The following is a 21963-nucleotide window of genomic DNA, read 5'->3' on the forward strand; positions in this document are numbered from 1 at the left end:
ATCTCTGTTAAGGAGGTTTCTCAGTGATTCAAAAAAATTCCTGTGGCTAATTATTTTAAATTAGGCATTCAGTTCCTCAACTGTACTAATTATATTTCAAATGCTTAACAGCAATATTATGGCTTAGTGGCTACTATTAGCACAGATATAGAATATTTCCATCATCACAGAAAGTGCTATTAGATAGCCTTGATCTAGCTGACAGCTGAAGATAACAAGGTGGGAGGTGATCTTATGAAAGTGTAGCATTAGATTCAAAGACAAAACTGTCAGAATCCGTTCATTAAAAGGTATGTAAAGACTCAACAAAGGAGATTAAGAAGGAACATTAGAGAGAGAGAGAATAATGAGAGAATAATCTTCTAGGGGTGAAGAGAACTTTAAAAAGCAGAGTATTTGGGATCAGCACAGTTTTAAACATGAAGACACCTGACCAAAGTAGTATTACTTGTGGAAAATGGCTCCCCAGACAAGTTCCCACAATGAGGTACTGTACTTGGTGAATTCTCCATTTGCCCAAAGTTCATCCCCCAGAAATTCAAAATTTTACTCTTGTGAGTGTCACTATCTTTCAGAAGTAGATTTTCCATGGTCACACATACCAATTTTCTGTATGTGTGTTGTCTGTTATTTTAACTAAGGATCACAAATACAGGATATAGACATATATTCCAGAATGTCAGTTTATTAATAGCAATCTACTTACTGTTAGATGCTCTACTTAGACTAACAAGTGCATTTACCTTTCTCTCTATAGTTTTGCTTAAAGGCAAATTTTCAGTAGGTTACTTTATATGGTAGGATAATATATGTAGTTGATCTTATGGAGTTTCTTAGCTGACCCAGCTTGAAACATTCTCAAGGAATAGCTTTGTCAAAGAGTAGGCCTGTGGAATCCTTTTATTTTATTCAAGTTGCATCCCAGTAGAATTCTTCCTTTCTGAGATTCTATACTCTGGTTTAATTATATATATATATATATATATATATATATATATATATATAAAATATATATTTATATATTATATATATAAATTTATTTATTTACCTTGGGTTGTAGGTGGACACAATACCTTTGTTATATTTATGTGGTGCTGAGAATGGAACCCAGGCCTCAGGCCTGCTAGGTGAGCCCTCTACCACTGAGCCACAACCTTAGTCCCACCTGGTTGAATTTTGATGGTTTCCAAATTCCTTATCCAGTCACATAATGATTTGGTCGCTCACCCAGAATTTCATCATCTTTGCCTTTTTACTACTAAGAATGCAATCTTGTCCCCAAGTTTCTAGGGGACCACCATGTACTGACAGCGGCTATTCAGATGTCAAGTAGAAAGAGGATTAAATATAAAGCTACAGGATTTGGCAATTAAGAAAACTGGGGGAATTCGATGCCGGTATTTTCATTAAAGATGTGGGAATGACCAAACGAATTCATACGTTATTTATTGAATAGAAAATGTTGAGGTCTCAAAGGGTCTAAAATGAAATACGAATAAATACAGACAAGGTCCCTTCCCTTCTGGTGTGGCTTATCTGAACAGGAAAGGTGGCATTTAACATTAGAGTTACTCTCCAGACTTGGGGTAGCCTAATTTAAGGGGCGGATCTGACCTAGGGTGGAGGCTCAGGAGAAGGGTTCCGCTGAGGCAGGGACGCAGGACTGGCGATTTGAAGGACGAGCGGTGTTAAGGAGACATACGTATAACTATGTGGTGCCCGCATGTGGCCGCAGAAGGGAGAGCGCAGGGAGACCGGGAGAGGCTGGGAGGTGGAAACAGAAAGGCTCCCGGAACAGAGCGGCTCGGAGTAGGCAGCAAAGGGCGGGGAGACAGGGCTCCACTTACACACTACAATTCCCAGGAAGCATCCGGCCGCCTCCAACGGATGTGAGGTAGGGCGCGAGCCGCGACCTTTGAAGGAAAGAGGAAGTGCTCGGTCGTCGCGGAGCCGGAGGAGTGGGGCTAGGCAGGTACGGTGCGGCGCGGCGCGGCTCGGCGCGGGAGGGGTGTGCGGGCCACGGCGGCCGGGGGCGGCGGCCGGCGGGACGCTAGAGGATCGTGTCGTCACAAGGCTGCGGGCTCCGTAGAGGGCGGCGGCGACCCGGGCGGGCGCCGGGAGAACTAGGCGGGAGGCGGGCGGGCCTAAGGCGGCGGCAGCGGCCGGGCGGCCTCGGCCACCCGGTAATCGCATCTTTTCCTGGCGTCTTGTCTGCAGAGGGAGCGCTATGTCCGCGGAAGTCCCCGAGGCCGCCTCGGCGGAGGAGCAGAAGGTGAGTGCGCGCGGGGCGCGGCGGGCCTGCTGCGGCCGCGTGCAGAGGGTGCGCCCCGAGCCCGGCCCTCGGCTGCCGGGCCCCACACCCAAGACCGGCTCCCCGACCTGGATGGGCGCCAGAGGGCTGGGCGTTGGAACACTCTCCGCGTCTTTCCTGAGACCTCGGTGTGTCTGTTTTCATTACTTAAAAACACGGGAGGGCTCAAGACTCGATGCTTACACTTGGAACCTGAGTTTTCCTGCAGGCTTCACTTTGCTTCGGAAGTTTCCTTTTCCCGCCGAAGCATTCAACAACCTGTGTTGTTAGCGTGCGAGCAACTCCAGAGGCGGCACCTAGGATTTGGGCTGGGATGTAGGCTTGCGTTGGGATTTCAGGTCCAACCCTTGTGAGCCGTTTAAAACTCTTTGGACTGCATTTTCCTCTTCTGCAAAGTCACATTGATCGTTCTTGTTTCCTACGCTTGTTGTGAGGCCCAAAATGGGGAAAGACACATAGTATGTAGCTCAAAAATATTAGCCAGTAGGGGTGGCATATGATACTTAACCAAAACTCCAAAGGTTGAAGTTTTAAAATTTTTGTTTACTTAGTCAATCAGGTTTTTAATGGAAACACAGGAATATTTTGTAAACTAATTAAAAATTTTTTTTTTGTCTCCTGGATCCAGATTTCAGTTGTAAACTAATTTGTAGTATCTTTCTGATGTAGGGAAATACATTGGGAATACCGACTATGATTCAGGTTATAAAACCTTTATTTACCTGGATTAGCGCCTGCCCCTTCCATTAGGATATTTCTGCTGTCTGCCTTCCTGGGTGTATATGACTGGCTAAGAAATGAGACAGTCCATGGAATCTTGTTTCCTGAATTGTTTATGGAGAGTTACCAACTATTTTTCTTAAAAATCAAGCTGCATTTCCATAAATAGGATTTGGGTCGAATAAACTCTTGAACTTTATAAGTGCTTAATGTTGCACTCATACCCCTACCCTAATCAGTTTGGAAATTAGTTTGAACCAATTTGGTTCTATGTGTTCTGGACCGTGTTAAATTTTCCTGAATTGGATAGTTCTGTTAATGATGTTACTTGTAAAGTAATTGAAGAAAAGTAAGAAGACAGCAATAGCATAAATAATAGGACAAGTTACATTATTTTGGAAAATTCCAGTGAAAGTGATTGGATTTTTTCACTTTGAAAAAAAAAGATGGACTTTTTAATTTTAAAAAGCTGCATAGCTTAAGGATTAGTCTTAACAGTAATTTTAAATATAGCATATTTATTATAAAATATTGTGTTCATTATTGATTAAGATTTAGAAACTCACAAAATAATAAATTAAAAATAACAAACCAGTGTCTATAGTGGCATTTTAAATACTATACTCAAACTCAGTTTTGACTTCTGGTACACAGTAGTGTTCTAGGTTATCTTCTTTGATAAGATCTGTTAGTTTGTTGCTTAAATGTGAAGAATTGACTTCTGCAGTGTAAATGCTTTTAATCTGAACAGCCTCATATATCTCCTAACAATATTAAGGATAGTTTGAATGTTTTATCTTAATGATTGTCTACATTAAGCATTTATTTCAGGTCCTTTGGTTTTAGCTGCTGTCATTAATACCAACCAAAGTCTTTTGGGAATACAATGTCCCTTCTTGAAGATTGGCTGTGGATATTAAGTGCTTGTGGCATAGATACTATCCCTAAACAGGAGGAAAATGTGCAAAGTCACTTCTCTGTTCCTGTGAGCCAAATCACCTGTTTCTTCTCTCTGGAAGAACAGTTAGATGACCTAAAAAATTGGGTTATTGTTCATGTACCCAGTTGACCTTTCAATTAAAGCCAAAGTATTCAGCTGAAAATACTTTTTAACGATTCTGTAGTAGATTAGCCTATTGCCTCAGAAAAATTTAAGAGCTGAACTCTGCATAGATTAAGAGCCAACCCAATATTTCTTACTTTGAGTAGCGTGGCACCCACATTAAGAAAAGAACAATCGGATTCCTGTTTTTTATTGGGGTATCAGTTCAACATCCACAAAAGACAATTATAAATTACTAACTTTTAACTTTTACACCACTCTGAAGCCAAACAAAACCAGTCTAAATTATTAATTCATTGTGGCTGGTGTTTTCTGAAACTAAAATGTCTAATGTATTTAGTATATGGTAGCAGTTATTAAAGTGCAGGGACCTTTTGAGGATGGGAAGTTGACTGTCCCCTGGGATATGTGATGATTCAGTTCTTTTTTCTTAGGTCATTTAACTCTCTACCGTCACAGATAAATTTATGTATTAAATTCAGTTCCATTCTTTGATTGTTATCCTGGACAGTTGCAGTAGTCTGCTGAATCTCTGTCTGAGGAAAATTCTGATACTGAAGCCCTGACAGTACTTAGACATGAAATGTCAATTCAATGCCTGGATATACTTACATTTTTCTTTCAGATTACCATCAAAGTGAAAATAAGACTTTTAAAAGTCTTAAGAAGAGAACTAATGAATCTGTCTTCTGTAAATTCCACTTTTAATAACACTAAGCTGAGAGAGACTTGTGTGACCTCATGAGCACCTTAAACTCAAGGTCCCTGGTTTCTTTCTCTTCTGTAGTACCTAGTAAAATGGTTAGCATTTTCAGAAATTGTTGCTTGATTGAGTTATCCTCAGAACTTTTCTCTTGAAACTATAGCCACAGTACTGCTCCAACTAGCACTCCCAATGGCAGTGCTAGTACTACAGTGAAAAAAAAAAAAAAAAAAAAAGAGGGATAGATGATGGTAAAACAGCATAAAAAGCTTAAATCCACTTTAGAAATCTGAACAACACTGAAACTCTGTGTGTGTGTGTGTGTGTGTGTGTGTCAACTTTTAAATTTTTTAAAGGATCTTAAGAGCAAGTTTTCTAGAGGTTATGTTCATCAAACAGATTTTTTTTTGGAAAGGGTAACTATAAGAGCTTTCAACTGAAATATATCTGTCATTTAAAAGATACACTTTTTCTTTTGTGCATGATAGAAGAAGAGAATTATTATTTAAATTGTGGTTATGTGCTGCATAACAAGGATTCCTTATAAATCCTTGATTCCTATTTCAGCTCTAGATTCTCCCAAAGGCAGCCTAGGATTGTGGGATGGAGCTAGATCACGTGTTAGAGAACTAAGGTTCACTCTTATACCACTTGACTGGGTGACCTTGGACAAGTCCTGTAACTTACTGAGGTCTCTGGGTTTCTTCATGTGTACATTGGGAGCAAGTTTCTACTGTATACATCACAGGAAGAAGTTCAGCCTTATCTGCCTGGTATTCAAACTTCTTTCATCATATTTTCTTCCATAACTCCTCTTCATGCCTACAGGGTTCTGCTAGGCCAAACTTTTCTGGACACTTCCTTCATGCATAGACAGACTCTTCTTGCCCAACTCTGTGTGTCAAAATTCTGAGTACCTTTGCATCCCCATAGCTTCTAATTTAGGGTCTTGCATGCAGCAGATGGGTTTGGTTTGGTTTGGTTTGGTTTTAATCAGAGTTGGGTTTGGTTACATGTGACAGGAAAATGAAAATAATAATAGTTTAAAGAAGACATGTTATTTCTCTCTCGTGCCTAAGATAGCAAAGACTAGCCCAGGACTAGGAGTATGACTCAAGGTGTTAGGACTCATGTCTTGCAACCAGGGCAGAGGACAAAGAGGGCAAATGATGTATTCTCTTCCCTCAGGGAAGCATCTTGGATGCTACACATGACAATTCTCCTTATATTTTCTTGACTAGAATTTAGTCACATGGTCATGCCTAGCTGCAAGGGATGCTGGAAAATATAATTTTTAACTAGTTATATTGATAATATAATGAGTAAAACTGATAGTGAAGAGTAGAATGGATATTTAAGCACCCATATACCCATATATATATGTAATGTGCCACATAATACATTTTGGCCAACAGTGAAACCTATATGATGGTACCATATGATTATATCATTTAGTGACACAACTGTCTTAATTTTTGTAAGCACACTCTGATGTTTGCACAGTGGTAAAATTGCCTAACCATGCATTTCTCACCCCATCCCCATAGTTAAGTGATACACGACTGTTTCCATATGTCAACAGTAAATAGTGGATATAAATTGCTCTTTTCCCCCCCAGGTTTTAAAAAAATTGCAGTTAATGTTGGTATTTTCTAAATGACTTTTAAAAAAAAAATTTTTTTTTTTTTTGGGTGCTGGGGATCGAACCCAGGGCCTTGTGCTTACAAGGCAAGCACTCTACTGACTGAGCTATCTCCCCAGCCCCCCCCAAAAAATATTTTATTAGTTGTTGATGAACCTTTATTTTATTTACTTATTTATGTGTGGTGCTGGGAATCAAACCCAGAGCCTTACATAAGCTAGGCAAGTACTCTACCACTGAACCAGAACCCCAGCCCCAATGTTGATATTTTTGTGGGGCTTTTTTGATAACAGTCTTTGGTCACTAAAAGTCTTAAGGTTCAAAGTGATTGTTACATGCTAGTTTGGTCTGTGTATAGCAAGTTAAGTCTAGAGGTGAACCTTGGGAAATTTTTAAATGTTTTTCTTAGCTGTCTTAGCAGTTCAGTATAACAGTCTATAGGTTTGCTTCTGTTATTTATGCAAGTACTTTCCCAACTCCTATTCCTAAACTTGTGGGTTCTATTATAACATGAAATATTCTCCAAATAAACTGGTGATGAGCCTATCAAATGTATAAAAAATTTCTTAGCTTTAAGGAAACAATTGAAAAGTACATTGTACTTGTTCATTCAATAGACTTCTACCCTAGGCAAGCAGTAAAGACTTAAGACAAAAGTAATTTTCTATAGAGGTTGAGAAGAGAGTATTGGTACCTTTCTGGCAATATCCCAAAAGATTTGGACTTTCATTAATCCTTTCTATTTATTCATCTGTCAGTGCATCAGTGAACATATTGCTGAGCAAGTAAGAGGAGAACTTGCTAAGAGTGGCCAGATTTTTATTGCTGATTCTATGTAACTTCTATTGAAGACTGAAAAACTTCCATTGTTCAGAAGTAATCATCAGTCCATAGTAGAATATAAAATAATCCTTACTTATTTGAGTGTCTTTGTTAGATGTATTTATTACTTACATCCCATTAACAGAAAGGATTTCTAATGTATCTTGATAGTATAATTCATAAACATACATGTGCTTAACATTGATAAATGTCAGATCTTGTACTAGGTATAGAGTGTACAAAGAAAATTCTTTGGGGTAAATGTTCTTATAAAGAGGATTACTATTTTTAAGTTCTTGGATTTTGTTTTAGATACATCATGAGCATATATCTGGGTTTCTGTTTTCCCAATTTGTAACCTATTGGGAAAAGTTCAGAATTCTGCCAGTGTTTCGCTTATATCCCACTCACTGCTCCAGTATCATTGGCTTAGAAATCATTTAGCTAGAGACAGGCAGGAGAGGATCTCAAATTCAAAGATAGCCTCAGCAACTTAGCAAGACCTTATCTCAAAAAATGGGCTAGGGATATGGCTCAGTGGTCAAACACCCCTGGCTTCAATCCCTGGTACAAAAAAAAGAAAGAAACCACTTAGCTAAGTAAATCCACTTATATTCCAGCATTTGTTTCCAAAATGTAGTCATGTATTATATAGAGACTTCTCAGAATAAAACTTTAAAACCAGATTTGAATTTAAATACTTTTTTCTTAAGCTTGTTTTTCCTTCTCCCCCCCCTTTTGTTGATCTTCTATATTGTTTTCTATTTCACTATTTTTTATTTTCTCCTTTCCTTTCTTTGCCTGACTTTTTTGGGGGGGGGGGGGCAGTTTGAGGAATGAAATCCTGGACTTCATGTGCCAGACAGCTGCTCTACCACTGAGCTACATCCCTAACCCTCTTCATGTACTTATAGGTCACTGACATTTAGCTATATTCTTTAATATATATGCCCTTTTATCCTATAAGTTTTGATATATAACTTAAGGAGTTTTAAGTATTTTTAATTCTCATGATTTTTATTTTTTCTTTTTGTGGTACTGGGAGAACCCAGACGTGGCATGTGATGGGTAAGCATTCTACTACTGAGCTACATGCCCAGCCCTTTAAACTTAGCAAGACCCCATCTGAAAGTTATTTTTTTAACTTTCAGATGGGGTCTTGTTAAGTTACTCAGGCTCTTTTCCAACTTGCCATCCTCCTGCCTTAGCTTCCTGAGTAGCTGGGATGATAGGCAGGTACCACCATTTCCATCGGACTTCTTTTTATAATTTCAGTTACTTAGTAATGTTTTTTAATTTCCAAATGTTAGGGATTTATATACACACATACACACATTTACGAATTGCAATCATAGATAGGGGTATAGATGAAAATGGTTAAGACTGACTTTAAACCTGGTTATTTTGTCAATTTTTCCATTTGTGTTTGAGAAGAATATATATTTAATTTGGGGGTATAAATTTAAATCAAGTATCTTTGACTGTTTTATCTGCTCCCCCCCCTTGATAATTGAGGAAGGTATGTTGAATTCCATGGTGGCAGACTCATCAGTTACTCCCTATAGTCCCTTAAATTTTTATTTTATGTATTTTTGAGGCTGTTTTATTGGAGGCATTAATATTTATTTAGATCCTCTTTCTAATAATGCTTCTTGTCTTCAGGTCTGTTTTGTTTTAGATACATCATGAACATATGTCAGTTACTATACCCTTGGTTTCAATTTTCTCTATTTGTAACCTATAGCAAAAAGTTCAAAATTCTGACTGTTAGGTGCACTATCTCTGTTTTGGTTAGGGTTTATCTGTTATGTCAGTTTCCCCCCATAAGTTTACTTTTAACCTGTGTTCTTTTGTTCTTAGATTTTTTTTTTAACTGAAAAAGTGACTAGAAATTTATATTTTATTTATTTATTTTGGTAAACCTAACTGCTGGATTTAAATGAACATTCTGTTATCAGTCCATGGTTTCTGTGGTTATTGAAATTTTAGGACTTTTTCTCCCGTGTTAATCTTTGCTTCTTTTTGTCACTGCCACAGCAGCGCCATCACACTTGATCTTTCTTCTTGCCCCCCTTTTCTTCAGTTGATATTCATTTTAGCCCCTCAAGTTATATACTGTATGTCTCTGGTTTAATTGATTCCCCTTAAAATTTTATTATTCATCCTTAAATAAGCTAAATGTAAAATAAATATTACAAACTCTTCTAAGTGATATAGGACTATAGAACACAAACTTTAAAAATAGTATACTGCTATATGGTATTTTAGTTCTTTTCTTTTTTTCCTTGGTATTGGAAATTGGACTCAGGACCTCATGCGTGCACTCTCCACTGAGCTATATTTCCAGCCCCCTGTCCCTTTTTTAAACCCCACATAATAAAGACCTTCAAGTTAGAATATTGACTTGTCAGTATATGTGCCTATACACCAGTTTCTTTCTTTGCTATTTCCTTGTTAGCAAATTTTATTTGGAGAATTGTTTTCATTCCAGCTGAAGTAAATGTCTAGGAGTTCTTTCATGTCCAGAAACATGCAGTCACACCAGATTCTCTGTCGTTTTCCATTTTTGAACACAACTACAGAGATAAATTACTTTTTACCTGATCTTATTAGTGTCCTGTGGGAAGGTAGCAATAGAAACCATTCTGCATATTTTAAACAAAGGAATATGACTTGGGATGAGTTTACAAATCATTGTTTTCTTTGTAACTTTATTTTACTTATTTTTATATATGATGCTGAGGATCGAGCCCAGTGCCTCACGTGTGCTAGGCAAGTACTCTGCCACTGAGCCACAATCCCAGTCCACATGGTTATAAATTATTAGAAGGGATAAAGGAGCAGAAGTGGGAAGGTAATGGAGGAAGGAAGGACTGTATAGATGGAGGGGAAGGGTGGGAGGGGAGGGGGGAAGGGAAAAAATGGCAGAATGAATCAAACAACAACATTACCCTATGTAAATTTATGATTACACAAATGGTATGCCTTTACGCCATGTACAGACAGAGAAACAACATGTATCCCATTTGTTTACAATAAAAGAAGTGGGAAGGTAATGTTTCCAGAATTGGGGGATTGCAGAAAGCCTTTGATTTTGCTAGAGTAATCACATAAGAAGCCCATCAGCTTCATTGTCCACTGCCATGTAGCTGCTATAAACTTCCTTTAAAGCTGCAGGAACTCACAGGCAGTACTGCTGTAGGCCATTGTCAGCAGTGTCACCAGTAGTAGAATGGATTCCCATTCCTTTCATCTGATACGGATGCCACTGGCAGGGCCTGATAAGAATTTGTTCTAGGAAATGTAGTTTTGGATTTTTAGCTGTGGTGATTTGGGAAAGCATTTAGAGATGGATGAATGAATGTATGTTGGGTGCCAACCAAGCAAATCTGTCAGAATGCTAGTTGAATATCCCAAGCATTTGAATTTGCTTAACATCAGTAAGTCCTAAAACTGACTACATCTGAGGAAGGTTAGGAATGTTTCTATGTGACTCATGAAAAGTATATTGTGGAAGTCATTTAAAAATGTAGCTTAAATAATATTATCTTTACAGTTGTTGAATTTAACACCCTCTTTTTGGTGTTTAATGCAGCAACTTTTAAATTCACCTAGGAAGTTGCACTAACAGGGACTTAGAGAACTCCTGTTTCAAATATCACGGGAAAAGTTGGAAAGCTCTCATCTTCTAAACCCAAGAAAGTTGATTTTAGTACATATGTAGGCCTCCATTAACACACTTTTATTTGAAGCTGCTGGGACTGAAGGGCAGCGATCATCTTTGCGTTTTCGTCAGTCACTATCATTTAAAATTAACTGTACCAGGAAACCCAAGAGCGGGTCCCCTTTTCCATTTCCAATTATAAATTGCAGCAGTAGGAACACCCTTGACTACAGGAGTTGTCTGCAGTGAAGACTGAGCCATAGAGACATTTGTGCAATGACTTATTCCATCTTCCCACACTAAACTGCTAACCTTAAATTTATGTTATTTCTCCAACTTTTGTAATGATTACAACATAGTCTTATCTTGCATGGGAATTAGATTCTAAAGTTATTGAAGCAAAAATCATTTATAACTAAAATCACTCTGGAAAAACTCCTAAAGAAAGCATAATTATATTACAGGCTGCCCCTCAGTTCTCAGTAAGTCATGTAGTCACAACAGATGACTAGGATGATTTGAGGACCAGCCGAGGTAGTAGGCTTGTAGTGTATAGTAATAAATAGCATGTTGATATACTTATACTCCAAACCCTAGGATTAAGGTGAAAGTGAAAGTAGCAGTTTTTACATACCATACTCACACCTAACCTCTCTGGTTTATACCTTTCTGGTATGCAATAATTGGCAGAACCACCATTATTCGAAATCTGTAATATCTCTGGCTGAGCACACATAGTTGAATTTTGTATATATCATGTGAGTGAATTATGTAACCACAGTAAGGAGAGTGAAAATCAACATAGATGTATGAAACTGCAACATAAAAGAAGTAGGACATTTGAAGCAAGAAGGGAGAATATACATATAAAAATAAGCCCTATAGAAAACAAAGTATATTTGATGCAGTACTTTTTTTCTCCAAATTCTCCAAGACTGAATGAAAATGGAGTATGACAATATGCAGGTAAGCCATACAAAATGAAGAAAGTATTGATAACACCTAAGGCAAATAAAGCTGATTATAAAATGTATGAATGTAATTTTGAGGAAAATGTGTGCAAAAATTGTATGACTTTTTTTCAATTCCTAGATAAGTGGTTTACTTGCTATATAAAAAAGTTGGTTTGACAATTGTGAATTTAACATTCCTGCTTTTTTATTTAATAAATAATCCAGAAGAATCAACATATGCAGAGGTATAATTTTGCTGATCCATTGTGCAGAAAGGAATCTATTAGCTGGAAAGTATGCCTTGCCAGTTACCTAACCTTCCAGTCACAGGACAGCTTTGTTATTCTTGACTCATCTCTCTTGTGCAGTGCATTATGAAGTGATAAATACTGCTTCCCTATAACATATGGTACTTTGAAAAATATAGACTAAGTCAAGACTGGTGTCAAAAACAAATAGGATATTGACAGTCTTATCAGAAAACAGTTTTGATACATTAAAGAATAGGATCTTTGACATGAACAGTTTATTTTTTTATTATTATTATTATTATTATTTTTTTTTTTTGTGGTGCTGGGGGTCGAACCCAGGGCCCTGTGCTTATAAGGCAAGCACTTTACCAACTGAGCTATCTCCCCAGCCCTACAGTTTATTTTAAACATGGGGAAAATTATGCAATAAAACACAGATGAGGATTTTTGAAAATAGTATTTCTTTCCTTTACAAATGTCAAGGTCTTCTGTATTAATTTATTCAGGAAAATATGCTAGTAAGTAGGCTGCTGTTAATTTCTAGTAAAGAATCTAAGGAGCTTCAAATCCTACATCATTTTGGATAAGTAGAAAATCAAAAATCTTTTATATTTTTGCAGATTAAGAAAATTCTCTAAATATAGACAAAGAGCTGAAGAGTTCCATAGAAGGTGACTAACTGTAAATGTATTATACATGACTGGAAAGTAATGGCAAGCAAAACTAGAGCTGAGCTATCTTGATATTTTTATCCAGTGTGTGGGGTGCTACCCATGCATCACAGCTATAATAGAGCTATCACATGGAACATTTGAAAAACAAGATAGGGGTGTTTTAAAGGCTTCTGTGCTTGGTTTCTTAGATGCTGTGTTACTTGGCATTCAGCAACTAAAGTCAAAATCCAGGTATTAAAAGGTGAATTATTTTAAATAACTGAGTTATACTAGAGAAGTAATTTATTTAAAATTATTTCAGGAAATGGAAGATAAAGTGACTAGTCCAGAGAAAGCTGAAGAAGCAAAATTAAAAGCAAGGTATCCTCACCTGGGACAAAAGCCTGGAGGCTCAGATTTTTTAAGGAAACGATTGCAGAAAGGGGTAAGTAGTCATGTGTAACCTTCAAATATTTAAACCCTTGTGAACTCTGTACTGACAGATTGTGAGATGGGTGTCTGCTTATTTAGCTCTGTACTTGCCAGACGCATGTTTGTGTATGCCTTTTTTCAATATTTTATACTTTTCATTCCATAAATATGAAAAGACTACAATTTTTACAATTTTAATTGTGAATTATTTCAAACATAGCATAGCGCAAATAATACAGAACCCAGGTACACACCACTTAGATTAAAATGTTAGTATTTTTGCCATGTTTCAGTTTCTTCTTTGTAAATGTATATGTAATTGAAACCTACCCTATGCTTTATTTGTAGCCCCTTTCTTCCTTTTCTCCAAAAGCAACTGCTCAACAGAAGCTGTTATTTATACTGCTGCCCATATATTTTAACTTTTCCCTGTTTTAAAAGTGATTCCCACACAATATCCAAAGGCTTAAACTTTGTATTTGGATTAAATGATCACATATAAAAACACAGCTTACTCTTTCCTTTGGTAATAGGTTTCACAGAGTATTCTTAATATATTTTATATACTGTAATTTTAGTAGTTCAGATTACTGGATATGTATTCTTCAAAATCTTTTCATCTTTTTGTGTGAGCGAGAAACCATTATTTCTCATTAATGAGATGAGATAATCCTATTTGTTTATGCCTTAAGTTTTCTCATCTAACCCTTTCTTTTATTCTGTTAAAAAAAAATTTAGAGGACTTCATATTCAGCTTAAACACATTTAAATCATTTACCACATAGGGACCAGGGAAGGATGAGATATTATATATGGAAGAGAATTATTTACCAAATGAGATGCCATATCATGTCTCTCCTTAAATATACTAATGTCTCTGCTTGTGTACTAAAAACAATGTCTGTAGCGTATGTGAGTTCGTGTGTGTGTGTGTGTGTGTGTGTGTATGCCACACTTATATATGGATCATTTTTCCAAATCAGGTTCCAAAAGAATGTTTTAACAATTTTTTTAAAAGTGTCAAAAATAGAATGATGTGGTTTACTCTTACATGAAATGACATTCACAGGTTTGAAATAATAATAAGAAACTACAATAAATATATAAAAGTGTAAAACCTCTATACCATGAGACATAATCCAGTGGGGGAATTATTACCAGGAAAAAAGGAGGGGCAGACTTTGAGATACACAAGAAAAACATTAAGGGACCCCTAGATAAAGGATATTAACAGAGGTAATGAACAAAGAAAAGTGCTTATCCATGATAGAAATCAATGAAATGTAAATTATACTGTAGTGTATATACAACTAAATTAGGAAAATACTTAAAACCTATTTTTGGGGGGGGGGCGCGGTGCTGGGGATCAAACCCAGGTCCTCATGCTTGCAAGGTAAGCACTCTACAACTGAGCTATTTCCCCAACCCCCCTAATACCTATTCATAAGGTTGAAATTTAGGTGAAACAAATATGCTCTTTGGGGCTGAGACTGTAGCTCAGTGGTAGAGCGTTTGCCTTGTATGTGTGAGGCACTGGGTTCAATCCTCAGCACCACATAAAAATATACTGTATCCACCTACAACTAAAAAAAATATTTTTAAAAAATATGCTCTTTGTTTTGTGTAAACATTTAAAAATACTATGTTTTAGAAAGTGGTATTGATCAAAATTTATTTTAAAAAGTTCATGTTTTTTGAATAATCTCTTATGAATTAATAAAAAGGGTGTAATTCAAGGTAATTCAATGTCTTCAGGATTCAAGATTTTCCCTTGTAGCTTTAATTTTAATTAGAAGCAGCATCACTTTCAATAGCAGAGAAATGGTTAAACAAATTTTAATAAATCAAAATGAAATATGTGGCTATTTTAAAACATAATTACAAAGATCATAATATCAGGAATAAATTTAAGAAGTAGAATGAAAACTATTTTATGAATCTAAGTAGAATGTACATGTACTGAGTCTAAATATAAAACTGTCCCATTGGGCATATTTTTAGTTATGAAATAAATGATATGTATAATCTTCTTTGACTATTAAATTATTTGTTTGACTGATTATTATTCTTTGCTAATGTTTAGTGTAAGTTAACAGACTTTTTTTCCAATACACTAGGACTGTTGTTATAATTTTCCTCTAGCTTCAACTATTTATGATTTTTTTAAGCATCTTTAGGTCAGAATTTCTATACATTGCATATTGTAGATACATATAGTGAGAAATGAAGAAAATACCAACTGAATCAAGAAATAATTATATGGAAGTTGAGAAGTGAGCTCGGATTAATTCAGTATTCTGCCAGAATGTCAGTGAATGTTTTTAAAAAATTAAGGAAATGAAGTCTTGATTTTTTTTTAAAAAGAATCTGAATCATGGGGTTCTGGGTTTTGATTTTTCCTCTGTCACAGTAGTTAGCAAGCTTGGCAAGTTTCTTCATTATTTTAGAGGGTTGGATTCAATTTTATAAGGCCCTTTGTGTGCTACTGTCTCATTGGCATCATTATGAAGTATATTATCATGAGGCTTTTAACAGTAAGATTATATACATCATATCCATGTAGACTGCCAGAGCTGGGAGGAATAGAAAGAAGCAGTCAGACCCAAGAAGACTGAGGATCCAGTTTTAAGAAACATGGCTTTAAAGTTAAACATCACTTTTGGTGATCACTTTATGTGGATGCATTGTAAATACCAATATAAGTATGACTTTCTGCATTTGCGGGAGAAGAGGACCTTTTTTAGTAAGATTATCATCCAGATGATCCAGAATATGTTTGGTTAATTTTAAAAATGCTTTTATTTAACAACTCACAAAATTTAGAAATTGTTAAATACAACTAATATCACCCTTAGACTGTATCTGTGTATCCCAATATGAAAAACATCAATCTCTAGTTCACCTCTACCTAAAGCATGAAGTTCTTTATCTGACATCTTTGTTGTATCATTGTCTTTGCTGAATCTGTGTGAGGACTGTCTTCTGTAGTAATCTGTTCCTTTCTTAGAGCCTGTATTGTCAAGCATTGATTTCAATTTTATGTCTAGTCACACGAAATACATTTAATTGCTTTTTCCCAAGCGGAGCAATCTGATTTGCAGTTAAGTAAGATTCTTATATGATGAACTCTTGCTTGTAAGATTGTTGTTATTAGAAACTGAGTTTGTTACATTGGCAAAAATCTGCCTAAAGTTTGCACTATAGGTTTCTCTTTGTACTTTTAACAGTAAGAAATTTGACAGGTTGTCAACTCTTCCAAAGGTCACTAAATTCAGAAGCAGCTCTTTAATATACAGAATATACAGTGCATCAGAGTTCTGAAAATTTTTTTCTACGCTCATTTTAAAACATTGTATAGAAAAAGTTAAGCAGGGTGCACACACTTATAATCCCAGCAATTTGAGAGGCTGTGACAAGAGGATTGCAAGTTTGAGGCCAGTCTTGGCAACCCTGGGTTCAATCTCCAGGACAAAAAAAAAAAAACAAAACACCTGCAAGCCAGCCTCAGAACAACTTGGTCCCATTTTCCTTGTTAATACTCCATATGATGTTTGTATAGTGTCACATGAGAAGCAATTTCTAACTTTAAACCTTTTGGCTATGGACCAGATAAAGCTTTTCAAAGGATAGTCCCTAAAGAGAGGCATCGTATGAGACCTTTTCTTCACTCAGGCCATCATTTCATTGCAAATTAATTTCTAGTGATTAGATAAATATGATTTAAATTCTTACAGATGTTTATCATAGAGGACAGAGTACCAACAACTAAAATAATAATTTTAATGAGTATGAGGTTGATTGGGAGGTGGGTGGCATATCCTAAATGCAAGTTGGTGAATTGTGATGTTTTTATTTTCAAAATCACTTAAGCAAGAATATCCACCTGGTGGACAGAAAATGAAAGTTTTTATGTTTTACTCTGTCCAGGACTTTATTTCTAGGTAGCTTGATGTCGGTCTTGAGGGTTCTATATTAAAATCAGAATGGTCCAAGTAAGCCTGAAGAAGGGATTCTGGCTTGAGTTCTCAGTTGTTGACTTATGCTAGAACTCAATAAAGAAACATAGCTGTTTCATCCTATTAATGTTCCTGTTCAGATTTGTTTAGACTAAGTCATTTTATACTAGCAGTGCAGGCTCACAAATCTATGTCTTAAATAGTCTAATGATATCTGAAAGCTTTTAAAACTTTAATCTGAATTTTTGTTTTTGCCCCCCCCCCCCTTTTTTTTTGTAGCAAAAATATTTTGATTCTGGGGATTACAACATGGCAAAAGCAAAGATGAAGAACAAGCAACTTCCTACTGCAGCCCCGGATAAGACAGAGGTCACTGGTGACCACATTCCCACTCCACAGGACCTTCCTCAGCGAAAACCATCCCTTGTTGCTAGCAAGCTAGCTGGCTGATTAAAAGAGCTGACCTGCATGAAATTTCTAATTCCCATTATTTCTCCTCATATGTTACTTATCCACTTTTTATTCCTTTCATTCACTAAGTCATTTGAGACTGAAGGCTTTGCAGGTAGCGATAGTGTGTGCTGCTATTGTAAGGGAATATACATGTGTAGAGGTTTTGATTAGTTTTAACAGTGCACTGATGAAAAGGACATGTTAGAGCAACATAAGTAATCTACTTGAAAATATTTGTATATATTACCTAACTCCCAGTGTAGGTTCCAACAAGTAACAAGCAAATTTTACAGTTTTAATGTTTTGATCTTCCTCACTTCATCTTAATTATAGCTTTGTATGTTAAACTCTTATTTAATGTAACCTCTATATTGATTTCTTCTGTATTTTCCTTTTGGATTTTGTAAAACAGAAGTTTAAGACCACAAGTTGGAAGAAAGGTCACATAATTCAAACTCAAATAGAAGGGACTTTGAAAGATTTGTATAACTGTGCTTGAACTTGAATGGCCTTAAACCTGTTTCAGCTTTAACAATAGAATTTTACTTGGGCAATATTTGCCCATTTTGGTGTAACTTACGTGACTTCAGTGCTTAACAGCTGTCATTGAAGCTAGTATTCTTATTTCTGTAGTGTTGAATACCTTTCATTGTTGAAGATGTGATTCAAGTATGCATGTGCATCAACTGTTGAATTCACTTTTGTGCCATTTTTGTAAATACAGTAGTTTTGCACAACCTTTCATAAATGTCTGTATTAATTTCACACATTAGAAAGTAGATAATGTGCCAACCAGAAGCACAAGAGTTCCTCCTACACAAAACTCTGTCCTTATCGCTTTTATATAATGAAGTTTATAATCTTGGGCTTATAGAATACCAAACTTAGGTCTTCACTCAGTCTGCCATAGAATTAAGCTTTTACAGTTGTTACTAATATCCATGACATTCAGTGGCCTTGTGCAAATATGATATGTTGCTTAGGCATATCTTTTGCCCTATGCAGATTTCATTTTGACTTTTATGAAAATTGCAGCTCATATAATTTATATACGCTTTTTTTAAGTATAGAGACTTTTTACTTCCACATTTAACTTTGGGGACCCTAGAGTAAAAGGCTTTCATACTCTGCCTTCTATTTTCTTCTCCCCACCCTACCGCCCCACTTATTTTTTATTTCTGCCTTTCTTTGCTTCTTTGACTCACAGTATTGGGCTGTTCAGTTTATATGAAAGCATAGGTGTCTGTATCCTTACTCTTTTTAAATTTGCTGTGCTGGATGCTGTATTTTAAAATATAATAATGGTGTTTTCATTCTAATTTTTCAGTTGTTAATTTACCACTTAATCCTGTATTATTATTGGCATTAAACAATTGTTTAAATAAAAATTTTATAATGAAACAAATAGTTGAAAGGACTGACCCAGGAAGCTATGTCAGGTTGAACTGAATTAAGTAATTATGAACTAAGAATTAGACTTGTGACAAGAGGAACATACATGATAGGTAAAATTTATTCATAAGAAAAATATTTAGATACTTCTTTAGATGTCACTTTAATATGATTTTTATTGTACTTGTGGTTTATCCAGTTAGTGAGAACTTACAATAGACTTCATTAGGACAGGTTTACTGTTGTCTTAGAGCTCTTCCCATAAGCTGTAATACAGTAGCATGATGATGAGGATCACTAGACAGCTGATACTGTTTTTCTGTTCATCTCTGAATTGCACAAAGCCTCCCTCTTTTGGATCCGGGCATCTTTTCTAGGTCTTGGCTTCATTTGTATAACTGCTTTCCTGTGATCCCAAATCATAGATGGTGCCTTGAACATAGCACCTACACTTAAAGGCTAATTATCTTCCTATGCCATCCACCCCAAAGGCAGAAAAGCAACAAAATCAGTACTGTGCTCATTTGTAATTTTAAGGATCAATTATATATAAATATATGAATATATTTGTAATGAGAGCAAGTATGTTATTCTAGAGTATATACTTACTGTAAGATCCATTTAAGAATTTAAAAATATCCTAAAGTAGAATTTCTATTATAGCTAGTCTTGTTTTTTTTTTCCCCATGAACATTTGCAAGCTATCACCATTAAATCCAAACATCAGAAAGATTAATCTGAAGGATCAGAGACCATGTTATTCCCAACCATGATAGAACTCCTGTGGTTTGTGACAAGTGACATAACATCTTCTTGAGTTTTAGTTTGTAAAATACAATATTTAACCTACCTCAAAACTTGTTGAGGATATGTGAAATACTAAGTGCCCCAAAATAAAATATTGTTGATTGTCTATTAAAAGTAAAATTACTCATACCAACCTGCCTTCTGTAAAGTCACAGTGCTTAAAATCTCAGGATTTCCCATTAGGAAAGACCTGTCATTAAGGATTTGTAGGTATAATTGCTTAGCTTCCATTGGTGCTTGGGATTGAGAGGTTTTAATTTTTTCTATTTTTTGTTCTGCCTCTGCCTCATCAGTTTATTGAAGACGTTTGCAAGTTCTTTAATCACTGCTTGAATGAAGATTTTAATGAGATATAATTGTCTATTTCTACTTTTTTGAAGCTGTGGTTTGAAAAGTGGCTAATTTTAATCATTGTCCTATTTGCCATAATGTTAGAGTAAACTGATGTTGGAATTAATACTTCATGAAAACTACATCTGAAGTAAATTACCTGTTTCATATTCAGTAGCTCTTACTTTTGATAATACAGTTTTGAGAAACATTTTGTTCTTGAAGGCTCGACCTAAAATCGTTCTTGATAAATTGAAATAGGATTGTTTTGATGAATTGGAAAGAGCATGTTTGTAGTCTACAAAATTGTTTAATAATGTGCTGCTGATCTAAAAATATGTCTTAACTATTCAACAAAGCAGGTCATTTAGGGCCTCTACTTGTTATTACTGCAGCAAGTGAGAATTAGTGTAACAAAAGCATACCTCTAATATTTATTGGTACTTTTTACTAAATTAGATTTGTGTTCTTATGCAGTACAAATATAGTGTACTTTTATCAAAGTTGAAATGTACTATGTACTTAAATTGTGCTCTAAAATTATTTGGTAGTCAGGAGCAGGTAGCCTATGGGAAGAGCATTTCTGAGTGGTCACCAACGCAGTTTCTCCAGTGACCTTTTTATATTGCCCAGCATTCAAGCATATTTCTCCCACTTTTCATTTCCCTCCTGAAACCCATTTTTGTTTAGGACTAATGAATTATTCATCCTTAATATCCTCCCCAATATGCCACGATTTAGGCATTTCACATTGTCTAAAACATGTCCTAATCCGAATAATGACTGATATGAGCCACTGTCTCAGCTCTTAACTCAGCGTGCACTGCCAGTCTTCTGTTTCTACTCCTCAATTCCCCAGCACATCTTATAAAATTAGGATCAAAGGAATCTCTGTGATTGTTAGATTTATGGATAAAAACACCAATTTGAATACTGTGTTACTAATTTCAACATTCTAGGTAGGTATTGTCTGTAGATTTTACTCTATAAATCACTGGTGGTCATGATAGCAATTAATGTTTGTAGTATGTCATCAATTAAATGGCAGTTGAAAGAAAACATCTTACTCCTTTAATATTACACCCTCAAATCTGCTATGGAATCTCTAGCATTTGTTATACAATAGGACATTTTGCCTGTATTAACAGGGCCATGAGTAAATGCCTTTTTTGTTAAACATAGCTATAAAGTTGGCAGTTAAAGAAATTTGTCAAATAGCCCTTCCAAAATTATACTTGTGAAATACCAAAAAAATAAATAAATTGATCTGTCTAATTTCTATTGATTTAATTTGCAGTTTTGTCTTATTTAAAGCTAATATTTTCAGTATGTTTTCTGAAGTTCAGATATCAGTGTATGCAGAATTTGACTATTGGTGGTCTTAGATTATGTTTTTCTTTTAAAAATGTATGTTAATGAAATTCTAGCCGTCAACATTTTTTTTTTTTTTGGTAAAGCTTTGTAATTAAGGTAAAAAAAAAAGGGTTTCAGATTGTGAGTCATCTCCATCTCATGTGCAAAACACTCTAGAATTGAATATAGAAAGATGGATGATTATCTCTCATCCTACACAAAAGTCAAATCAAAACGGATCAAAGACCTAAGAATGAGACCAGGAACTATGGTACTCCTAAAAGAAAATGTAGAGGTGGGGCTGGGGAGATAGCTCAGTTGGTAGAGTGCTTGCCTTGTAAGCACAAGGCCCTGGGTTCGGTCCCCAGCACCCCCCCCCCAAAAAAAAGAAAGAAAATGTAGAGGCAACACTCCAACATAGGCTGGAGACAACTTCCTTAATAGGATTCCTAAAGCTC

General features: G+C 35.8%; 1 protein-coding gene across 1 annotated transcript; it reads left to right on the plus strand.

Moving 5' to 3' along the window:
• The first annotated feature begins 1905 nt into the window (after positions 1 to 1905).
• Arpp19 (cAMP regulated phosphoprotein 19) lies at positions 1906 to 21438 on the plus strand. The gene is made up of 4 exons (XM_047540217.1): positions 1906 to 1972; positions 2218 to 2272; positions 13105 to 13227; positions 17450 to 21438. Exons 2-4 carry the CDS (start codon positions 2228 to 2230, stop codon positions 17618 to 17620), a joined length of 339 nt encoding a protein of 112 aa, XP_047396173.1. The 5' UTR covers positions 1906 to 1972; positions 2218 to 2227; the 3' UTR covers positions 17621 to 21438.
• Positions 21439 to 21963: the final 525 nt, after the last annotated feature.

This window comes from Sciurus carolinensis, chromosome 2 (genome assembly GCF_902686445.1).
Source record: "Sciurus carolinensis chromosome 2, mSciCar1.2, whole genome shotgun sequence".
In the NCBI taxonomy this organism is placed as follows: domain Eukaryota; kingdom Metazoa; phylum Chordata; class Mammalia; order Rodentia; family Sciuridae; genus Sciurus; species Sciurus carolinensis.